Source organism: Gossypium raimondii, chromosome 1 (assembly GCF_025698545.1).
Source record: "Gossypium raimondii isolate GPD5lz chromosome 1, ASM2569854v1, whole genome shotgun sequence".
In the NCBI taxonomy this organism is placed as follows: domain Eukaryota; kingdom Viridiplantae; phylum Streptophyta; class Magnoliopsida; order Malvales; family Malvaceae; genus Gossypium; species Gossypium raimondii.
Genome location: NC_068565.1, coordinates 34,614,856 through 34,626,305, shown reverse-complemented (window position 1 = coordinate 34,626,305; position 11,450 = coordinate 34,614,856). Strand labels below are relative to the sequence as shown.

At 33.1% G+C, this 11,450-nt stretch overlaps 1 protein-coding gene across 5 annotated transcripts; it reads left to right on the top strand.

Annotated features, from left to right (window-relative positions):
* The first annotated feature begins 2,853 nt into the window (after positions 1-2,853).
* On the top strand, positions 2,854-10,561 carry LOC105785679 (phosphoglucomutase, cytoplasmic). 5 transcript variants are annotated; one of them, XM_012611797.2, is made up of 19 exons: positions 2,854-2,999; positions 3,100-3,194; positions 4,054-4,135; positions 5,785-5,840; positions 6,315-6,428; positions 6,565-6,627; positions 6,726-6,845; positions 6,927-7,027; positions 7,334-7,393; positions 7,501-7,600; positions 7,708-7,865; positions 7,949-8,044; positions 8,702-8,765; positions 8,857-8,938; positions 9,016-9,191; positions 9,275-9,351; positions 9,787-9,919; positions 10,064-10,180; positions 10,269-10,561. In XM_012611797.2, the coding sequence occupies exons 2-19, from the start codon at positions 3,117-3,119 to the stop codon at positions 10,338-10,340; spliced, it is 1,749 nt and encodes a 582-aa protein (XP_012467251.1). In that variant the 5' UTR covers positions 2,854-2,999; positions 3,100-3,116; the 3' UTR covers positions 10,341-10,561. The 5 variants fall into 5 exon arrangements, with proteins under 5 accessions (XP_012467251.1, XP_052489407.1, XP_052489401.1 ...); XM_052633447.1 differs by having other exon boundaries at positions 2,972-2,999; positions 3,106-3,194; XM_052633441.1 differs by lacking the exon at positions 2,854-2,999 and having other exon boundaries at positions 3,089-3,194; positions 9,790-9,919.
* The last annotated feature ends 889 nt before the right edge of the window (positions 10,562-11,450 follow it).

The window sequence follows — 11,450 nt, the reverse complement described above, 5'->3', positions numbered from 1 at the left end:
AATGACTAATCGACAATTCTTGTTTTTCCCTGATTATCTCTGGTTTGTTCCAATTCCCAATCTATGCAATTATTTCATTCAATTTATCAATACCAAATATTTATACACTATTTCATGATATGAATGAACCTATGAAACTTTATTTTTCAATACCCTTAAAGTTTTACATTTTATTCAATTTAGCCCCTAAAATCGAAATAGCCATAACTTTAAATTTTGAGCTTCAGTTTAAAGGTATAATTACATCCTTTAGGGAACCTATAATATCTATTGCTACCAAAATTTCTCATCAAATTTACATTTTATTCACTTTAGTCCTTATGAACAAAACTAATAATTAATCTTTACAATCTAGTTCTTTTTTATATCTAAGCTTAAAATCTATCAATTTAACACCAATTTCTTCAAGAAATCAACAATGGAAACTTTAAAAAACTTTAATAATTTGTCAAATTGATACATGGGCTAGCTAAATCAAGCTCTCATGGCCTTCAAAATATAAAAATTATAAGAAAAGAGCTTGAAAACACTTACCAATTGAAGGACCGAATAACTTGAGCTTCAAAAATGATTTTTCTTAGGTTTTCAAGTCTTGGCAAAATAAAAGAATGAAGAAGATAGGAAAATTAGACTAATTTGTAGCTTTTATACATAGATTAACATTTAATTAAATAGGTTTAAGATTAAGCTTAATCTATTTATACTCAGGGGACTATTACATCATTCCCACTATTTCATTTTAAGAAATGGTTCAATTGCCATTGAAAACCCTTGTCTAATTGCAAATTAAGTCCTTAAGTTTTCGGTCAGTTAAAAACCTATAACGATAAAACTTTTATAATTTAGTCCTTGTACCTAAATTAAACAATTAAAAGAAAATTTTGAATGAAAAAACTTTAATTGTCTTTTATACCAACTCCGTAAAAAAATTAATTTAAGATTTACGAACCCAATTTATGATAATAGGGTTCCAAAACCGGCTTTTTCAACACTATTGAAAATCGGGTAGTTACAGAGTTGGTGTCCGGTTGACTCATGATACCAACTCAGTCAAGAATTTAATAATAGTAAGTATATATATATTTGACAAATGATTAATGTGATTTTTATTTTAAAAATTCTTTAATATCAATACTATTTATTATTAAAAATATTAAAAATAATTATATTTAAAATTATTTATTATTAAATATTTTCAATTAAATCTAAACAATTACTAGGTTTTATTTAAATTACTAATTTATATGCATACATTTAAACATAAAAAGAATATTTATATTTTAATGTTATGTTTATAATTTCACCTCTCTATATATTTTATTAAAGTATATTTATCTTCTACCATCTTTATTTATATATACAAAATATAGTTAAAATATTATATAAAATATATTGTATTTCAAATAATTATATATATATTAAACCCGTGAATGGGAACTAGTTTTAAATATACATAGAGGTGTTCAAACAGTTAAACAATCGGTTAATCTAATCGAACTACCATTAACTAAATTAGCCAAACTTTTTAATCTTTTAACCGTTAGCCGAACCAAATTTTTTCAAAAAAAGTTAACCAAACCGAAATATTTCGGTTAATTTAGTGGGTTAACTGAATTAACCGAATTTTTTCCAGAGCATTTTATTTATCTTCTAACTTGGCAAAGTTTGTTTATCATTTTTTTCAATGTTTTGAATGTATTTTAGATAATATTATGCATTTATTTCAATACATTATAGTATGAAATCAACATTGGATTGTTATTATCATTAGAATTGGGAATGCATCCAAAGATGAATGTAAAGTTTCGATTTGTATTTCAGGTGCATGGTCAATAACTTGCAGATGTGAAAAATCCAAGAATTGCAAAACAAAGAAGCACCAGAGCAAAGAAGCAGTAGATATGGTCTAACCTTTCTACTAAATTACATTCACAAACACATGTTGAGAACAAAGAAGCAACAACAAAATTGCAGAAATATCGAAGAATGAAAATTTTTTCATAAAAAGTAGTAGAAAAATCCATTTCAGTAAAAAAAATACCTGAAAAAAATTCAAGGTGAGTGTTGGACGGTGGTGAGTGAAGTCGAAATCGGAGGTGCGTCATCGGTCACTGTGTTGGGTTAGGGATTTTGAGAAATTTTCTATTAGGGATTTTGGGTGAAATCGAAATTGATGGCAAACGAACGTCAAACGATGATGGTGACGTGGTGTATGCCGAATGGTGTGACTGGTGGACGTCGGATGGTGGTGACTAAAAGTGGGGATTTTGAGACTTTGGAGATTTTAATTAGGGATTTTCTATTAGGGTTAGGATTTTTAAATCTGTGAGATTTTGGGATCTAGTGGTTGATGTATTACCGTGTGCATTATTTTTAGGTTTAGGAGGAATTAAAATTTTATATTTGGGGCTTGGGTTAGTGTTTGAGTTTATTTTTAGTTGATTGTATTTATTTGAGAGTGGGTTAATGTTTGGGGCCTAGGTCTGGGTGGGTAGTGGCCAGCTGGTTAATATATAATATTAATTATTAAGTTTAGTTAATTAATTGATTTTGAACCGAATTAACTGTTAACTGAACTTTTAAACAATTATTAATTGACTTCTATCCGAATTAGATTAATTAATCAACCGATTAATTGAATTAGTTTGATTTAATCGGTTAAATCGGTTTTAACGGCACACTCCTAATTATACATGCTTAACGAATAGATTTCTCATATCAAATTCCTATAAAATTTAGACGTAAGTGAATTGTGGAGTAAAAAAGTTTGAAGTAGATCTCCTTTATTCATCGCAAACAAGGGAGAATACGTGAGGTTTTAAATCGCCCCCTGTCTAATCTCATCCTGGCCTCAATCTTCACCGTTCGCGTTTCTTTCACTTCATATCAAAAAAGAAAAAGAAACAATATATTATTAAAAAGAAGGTAATACGGGTCACTTCCTCACTTTGCCAGCTTATTCTCAAAACTAACGCATGTCACTTTGATCTCCCCAACGAGTGAGCTCTCTCTCTCTCTCTTTTCATTTTTTTTAATATTTACATATTTATTCATCAAGAGTTAAGAGATTCGCATTGATTGAATTGAGTTGCATGGTAGTCGTAGAAAGCAAAGAAATGGTGTTCAAGGTTTCCAAAGTCTCGACGACGCCGATCGACGGCCAGAAGCCTGGAACTTCTGGCCTCCGTAAGAAGGTTCCTTTTGCTTCTTAATCGTCCTTCTTCATTTCCTTTACTTTGATGGTTATCCGATATCTCGATCTCCTGTTGTATCACTCCGATTTAATTTTAGATCAATTTAATCCGTTTGATTGATGCCTGCTGCAAGGTCTTCTCGTTGAATTAGATGATCTCGTAAACTATATATTGAATTTCATTTTCATAGATTAAGATTTACTTCTATAACATGTAACCGAAGAGAGACATGGATATTATCATTTTCGGTGCTGATCTATTTGCTATTTGAAGTTTTAACTTAATTATGATCTATTTTCCTTTTCTTTTCTATTCTGGATCTGAATCAAGTTCATTCATTATTTAAATTTAGTTCTTTGTTTTTTTTTTTTGAGGTAAAATTTTAATGCTTGATTCCATTTCAGCTCATAGTTTCTCATGAATCTAATAACTATATTTATATGGTTTCTGGTGGTTTGTTTTATATTTAGATCGTATTTCTATATTTAAATGATTATATAATTCCTAATTGTTGATGTTTTGGATGCCTGTTGACCGTTATGGTTTTTAATTTTTAATACTCTGGAACTGATGCTAAAAAATTAATACTACTTAATAGTTCTTCAGGTCTTACTTATATTGTTTGACCAGTATTCTGTACAGTGTTCTTACGCATGATAGGTAATTAGATTAATAGTTGCCTTCATTGTCGAAGTCCATTTTTTACATGTTGCTAAAATCCGTGTCAAAGTTCAGGTTATTTGCAACTTGAGTGATATGGAACATAAACAGTTTTCTATATTTTCTTACAACATGCCTCTGCATATTGATTTACATGTTTTTCTTTTAATTGTATACTGTGGTGTTTTGACCTGTCCAGGTGAAAGTTTTCATTCAGCCTCATTATTTGCAAAATTTCGTTCAGTCAACATTCAATGCCCTTACACCAGAAAAAGTTAGAGGTAAGGGTTTTTGTTGATGCTATGCCTTTTTGTATGCTAAATGTACTTGGTAATTTTTACTTTTTAATATTTAGAGGCATAATGTGGCTCTTTAACTATGCTCTTAAAATCTTGGAACTAAGGATTCACTTTACGTACATTCATTTATGTGAGGCTTGCTTAGATTGTGTGCTTTGATATATTAGGGAAACTCTTATGAAAAGGATGTATCTGCCCTAATTGTACTTGGGATATATGCACAATTCTTTGCGTAGTTCAACAAAATGTTCTAGTTTTATCTTGAAAGATATTTAGTTCATGTCATCCAGAGACAATAGTCTGGTCATATCATTTGCTTGATTTTATTTTGGTCTTTTTGTCTTCAAAGTACGGTTGGTTTTTGGAGCTTTGTAAGTTACTAGGTTTTCTTTTTACCTATGAAAATCTTTGTGCCGAAGAGCTAATGCAAGGAGCTTTATTAATTAAAGTAATTCATGGTAACTTTATATTATATTTTCTTCAATTTTTTAACTGTTGCAGTCCGTATCAGTATAGCCTTATATTGGACAGGAATCCTGGGGGACCCTGGGGATCCTTGAATTCTTTTTCACTTTTTCTGATTTTTTTAAGCCATTTTGGACACTTGACTTTTATCTTTCTGAAGAAATTTTAGAAAAGTAATAGAGGGAAGAAGGGAGGGGAGCTGCTGGACCCTGCTGATACCTAGGTATATGTGATCAAAGGTGCATAGTGCTAAAGCTGCTAGGACCCTTGTATTGCCTAAGGAGCATAGTGCTAGTTTTAGGAATATACAGACAGCACTGCATGGCTGAATGTATTAAAATTACCAAGTCTTAACGAAAATTATTCTAAAATTTCATCTCAAACATTAGGTTATGAACTGACAATATAACCACTTGCAGAAAACTCTTCTAGTTTTTATATTCTTAATTTTGTTTTTACCATGAAGAAAACAAAGGGAATTTGCCTTTGTGAGCCTTGATAAAGCTGCCTCACCTTGTTTGGAACAAGGCTTTTGCCAAAATTTTCCTTCACCTCTCTTGCTAGGGATGCTTCTTGACTACATTGGTTTAGGTGGCTATACCACACCCAATAGTAGAGTTATACTATCAATCTTGAAACTAATAGATGCATACTTCTTGTTTACGAATATTTTTCTATACGTAAAAAAAGAAGTGCACCATGGCTCAGATTTAAGACTTTTATCCTAACCCCTTTTAAGAGCACCACAGCTCAGATTTAAGATATTTACCTCCACACCTGATAAGAACACCAAGAATATTGGTATTTTTAAGTGTACAGACAGCTATGGTGTATTTCTGTATTGCCTGCTAATTCAATTTCTAGCATTAGAGGCCTCATCTAATGCTATGATAACATGCAGTTTTAGTTTGTTGGCATGATTATTGTAGAGTATATTCAACTCAATTTCTTTAGTTCTTCACCAGCTCTTTTGGTAATTTATTACTTTATTGGGAAGAAGTCCGTTTCTTATCTTGAGAGATGATTTTGAATCATCTAAAGAAAAAAAATTATGTTAGGAATTCATTTTTGTTTTGTTTCATTTCATTGGTGACATTTCTTTTTCTTGATGACCTGTATTCAATGGATTACAATGGCTTTCCTCTTATGTCTGTTCATGGTTATAGGTGCTACACTTGTTGTTTCTGGTGACGGTCGTTATTTTTCAAAGGATGCTATTCAGGTACTTCAACTTTGAACCTAAATGGTTGCCATAAAACTGTACCATCTTAGGAGAGAAAAAACATTTGTTGCTATTTTGTTAAACGGGTGCTCTTTGAAATTTTTGTTCTGTCAATGGCAAATAATTGTTCTTTATATGGACTTCTGTAGTGTACTTTGGTCATTTAAGAGATTCAGGCTTCAACTTACGAATGAATTTGTGGCGGCCATTTCTAAGGGGACTTACACTTGGCTAGTTTAACATGTTCTATGTACTCAGTGCAGTGTATATAGTAGGTGTTTCTGGTTTGTCCAATCATTCTTATGGAACTTTGGTTCCCGAATTGAAACTCATATGTTTTAACTGGATGCAACTGAGGGCCTTTTTAGTGGTTTCTTGTATCATAATGTCTTCAATGTTGTTATCGTTTGGTAATAAGTCCATAACCATTGTACAAATTGCTCAGTGAGGTAATGCGTTGTGTTAAATTGACAGATAATAATTAAGATGTCAGCTGCAAATGGAGTAAGACGCGTATGGGTTGGTCAAAATGGATTGCTTTCAACTCCTGCTGTATCAGCTGTAATACGTGAAAGAGTTGGTGTCGATGTGAGTAATATTGCTGCTATTGCGTTATCTAGTTATTTTTTGTTTATCATCTTTTTCAGTATAATGTTGTGAGAAGCTACTCAATATGATTTAGTTTTGACAACATTAAGGTTCTGCTTACAAATTTCAATTCCAGGGATCCAAAGCAACTGGTGCCTTTATTTTGACAGCTAGTCATAACCCTGGCGGTCCTCATGAGGTAGGGCGGAGCTGAATTTGTATATTGTCTAAAAACTGTTTTTGCATGCAACATTTGAAAAATGTATGATTGCTTTGGCTTTTGTGTCTTTGTCGCAGGATTTCGGAATTAAATACAACATGGAAAATGGTGGACCTGCTCCAGAGGCTATCACTGATAAGATCTTTGAGAACACAAAAACAATAACAGAATACTTGATTGCTGAAGATCTACCAAATGTTTGTCTTGCTTCCCTAGAACAGTATTTTTATTCATCTTTTTACTGTAACTTAATCTTGTTAATATGTTGCATTATCCAGATAGACATTAGTACAATTGGTGTTGCAAACTTCTCGGGGCCTGAGGGACAGTTTGATGTTGAGGTTTTTGATTCAGCAAGTGACTATGTGAAACTGATGAAGTAAGTTATTCTTCAATTGAATGAGTCCTATCTAATATATATTGACTAGCAGTATCTTTCGAATAGTGATCTTTGTTCTTCTCTCATGTCCTTGTCTATGTCCCTTGATTGGAAATTGTTATTATAATTTGAAACTTGAAAGCCCCTAGAAAATTATTTGCATGGGCTAAAACCTTGTGAGTTGTGACATAATTCCTCTTCATATTATTCATATCCTTATTTATTCATTCTGAGAGTGTCAGGGTTTTAAAATTGGCAGCATATGCAAGCAGTCTAAATACTAAATCCTTTTGCCTCTATGTTCAGGTCAATTTTTGACTTTGAGCTTATTCGCAAGCTGCTTTCCTCTTCGAAGTTTACATTCTGGTATGTTGATAAGCCTTTTGTTTTTAAGCACAGGACTCTTTTGATTCTCTGGAATAAACTATATTATTCTTGGTTGAAAAGTGTAACTCTTTCTCCTTGTATTGAAGCTATGATGCACTGCATGGAGTTGCTGGAGCTTATGCTCATCGCATTTTTGTGGAAGAGCTTGGGGCACAAGAAAGCTCACTGTTGAACTGTGTACCCAAGGTCTTTTAAAGTTGAAGAATTTTAGAGTCTGATGATATGTTGCATCTTTTTTTTAGCTGAATAGATCACACTTTTCTTTGTTAATGCTTTGACTCGATGCAAACCAGGAGGACTTTGGAGGAGGGCATCCTGATCCCAATCTGACTTATGCAAAGGAGTTAGTTGCTCGAATGGGATTAGGAAAATCGGACTCTGCAGTTGACCCCCCAGAGTTTGGTGCTGCTGCTGATGGTGATGCTGATCGTAACATGATACTGGGAAAAAGGTACTAATACTGTCCAGGAAGTCTAGTTAACATCATATAATAATTACACCTCCTAGAGTTTTCTCTATAACTTTTTATTTTAGGTTCTTTGTCACTCCATCAGATTCAGTTGCCATCATTGCTGCCAATGCCGTTAATGCAATTCCTTACTTTTCTTCTGGTTTGAAGGGAGTTGCCAGGTTTTTTTATTGCACTGTTTAGCTTTATATTTTTAGTTTTTAACCTGCTTCCTATCGAAACATATAATTTCTACTAGTGCAAGTATCCAGTTGGTTCTTTAACTATCAATTATGTAGGATTCATGACTATAAAGATTATAAAATTTAAACAACCGACATGCTTATTGTCTCTGAAGCTTAAAAAGAAAGGTGATTCTACATTTGAAGCCTTTACAAGGTGCACAGAATAGGTGAAATGTGTCTGTATCTTTTCTCTTCGACATGTTCAGGTAATAATAATAATAATAATAATAATAATAATAATAATAATAATAATAATAATAATAACAATAACAACAATAACAACAATAACAATAACAATAACAACCATCATCATCATCATCATCATCATCATCCTTCTGTGAGATCTTAAGTTTAAATTTCAACTGCAAATTTCAGAAAAGTGGTTTGTCTTCTGGCCTACATGACATGTTTCTTCAAGCATTTAGAACTCACTGAATCTCCAATAGTAATGTTTTGGATTTAATTAAGATGTAAAATTGACAATATCTGTTACATCTATTGTGCAATTCAAACTCTGATAAACTTGTTTTAAATTATAATCATCTCCTCTGAAATTGAAATTTAAGATTCATGTTCTGGATTTGCTGCTTGTAGGAGTATGCCTACTTCAGCTGCCATTGATGTTGTTGCCAAGAACTTGAACTTAAAATTTTTTGAGGTAGTCCACGGAAAATGAATTTTTTTGATAATTTTCCTTCTGGCCACTATTTTTATTGTTATAAGGTAGCTATTTATCTGTTCTTTGCTAGGTACCCACCGGCTGGAAATTTTTTGGCAACTTAATGGATGCTGGATTATGTTCGATTTGTGGAGAAGAAAGTTTTGGAACTGGTTAGTGTTTGATGTTCCGAACATGAAGTATACACTTGGAACCATGAGAAACTTACAAAACATTCTAATGTGGGCAGGCTCTGACCATATACGTGAGAAAGATGGAATTTGGGCTGTTTTGGCTTGGCTTTCAATACTTGCTTTTAAAAATAAGGAAAATCTCAATGGGGATAAGCTTGTGACTGTTGAGGATATTGTTCGTCAGCATTGGGCTATCTATGGTCGACACTATTACACTCGATATGACTATGAGGTATGGCATTTTTGTAGTTCATTTCCATGTTTGGCCATAAAGGAATTGGGAGAGTATTAACTAATTTACTTTGTTTGACGAAGAATGTGGATGCTGGTGCAGCAAAGGATTTAATGGCCTATCTGGTCAAATTGCAATCATCTCTTGATGAAATCAATAGGTATGTGTGCATGCCATTTTAGAACCACTAAACCACTTACTGGATTATGCCACTGTTTTATAGTTTCGTGGATGAATGTCATGCTCTTCTTGCACTGTATGTTTTGATTGCTTGAATAATTAAAGTTGATCCTGGGGCTTAATGCAAGTGGATTTTCACAAGGTTGGTTTCCTGCATCTGTTTCTTATTTTGGACACTTTCTAGATGATTTTGTGAGTCCAAAGTTTTAAGCAAATGATAAGTTTGACCATTGGATAAATATCCATATTGGACACCCGAACGTGAGTCCATGTACTTAGATGCCGACCATTAAATTTGAGGAAAGAAATTGGGAAATATTGTTAAAATTATTTGCGTCTGCATTTATTAGGCCTAAAATTTTCCTTTGTTAAACCTTTTAGTTTCTTTTGATGGTCATATTCTTTTTGCATGCAGTAGTGTGAAGGGGGCTCGTTCAGATGTGTCAAATGTTATCAATGCTGATGAATTTGAATACAAGGATCCTGTTGATGGCTCTGTTTCAAAGCACCAGGGTATTCGGTTTTTGTTCGAGGATGGATCGCGATTGGTAAGTCAACTACCTTATTTACTGAAAAAGTGTTTACCTGAGTAGATCATGTCATTTTCTAGTGCAGTGAAAAATATTTCTAGAGTTTATCTGTAGCAGCTTTAGTTGAAACATCATTTATTTGATTTTACTCCCTATGCATAGGTTTTCCGTCTCTCTGGAACTGGTTCAGAAGGTGCAACTATCCGCCTCTACATTGAACAATACGAGAAGGACTCATCAAAAACTGGAAGAGATTCCCAAGAAGCGCTTGCTCCTCTTGTGAGCATCCTTGAACTTGGCTAAATTGATCCCAAGTCCACTTGAGATCACTTATATATTATAGGCTGACACTTGCTTTTGATATCAGGTGGAGGTTGCTCTAAAACTTTCTAAAATGCTGGAGTTCACCGGCCGATCCGCACCTACAGTTATCACATAAACTCGTACCCCTATAAGGGTTGTCTGATAAGGCACGGTTCTACTTTGGAAGAAAGTAAAAAAATGAATAAGCTGTTCAAGGTCTGTCTAGATAACCTACATACATCTTTGTCATTCTGCGTCTGTCAATGACTACATTGGAGTATCCTAAGTGACTGATAATACTCTAGCAAAATTTTTGACAGGGTTCATAAAAAATAATTTGAACGTTACAGATGCCTATACTCGTATCTTTTTTGGTTGAATTGTCGTCTAAATTTCATTTCTAGAAGGTATGGCGATTCATCTTGTGGTTTTCATTTTATTTTAATGAAATGAAGAGAAAGGGTTTCATTTCCTTTCCATGTCTTATGGGGCAGACTGGTTGATATTGGAACATTTTAGATTCTAGTCAGATTAGGTTTAGAATTTTAACTTTCAAAATTGAATTAATCAAATTGGATTGAATAGGATTAGAGGGAGAAACAATTTTTTAGGTCAGTACATTGTTCGCTGAAATTGAAAATGTATTTACATTTACTTGCTAGGTATCAGTTTGATGCATATCTCCAAGTGAGCCGAGTTTAAGTGGCTTAAGAATATTAGATTATGACACATTTATTTACGTAACATCTGGGTTTTGGTTAAAATGATCAAAGTTAAAGTTTCATAAATCATGGGTTATTTTGATAATCTGTTTAAAAGGAAGGATGTTGTGGCTCTTCAACATGATTACGCGCAATTTCAATGTATTCTGAATGCAAGTGAGAAGGAATCGTTAGTTGTCGAAGTCTCACAGGAGGAAGTTCGTTCAGCGTTATTTTTTATGAAAGGTCTGAAATTTCCTGGGTCGGATGGTATTTTGCTTATTTTCTTGCGTAGAGGCATTGGAAGCGGTGAAAGGTACATTCTGTTTAGTTTTGTTAGTAGGGCAATGGAAGATAGTCCTTTTTATGCAAATTTAGCATGGGTCTTCTTAGCGCTTATTCCTAAGTCTGCAACAGCGGATAAAATTTCGTTATTTTGGCCTATCAGTCTTTTTAATGCCTTATAAGGTGCTGCTAAGACTATTGTTAACAGATTACATCCAATTCTCTAAACGTATTATCAGACCTTTTCAAAACAATAGCTT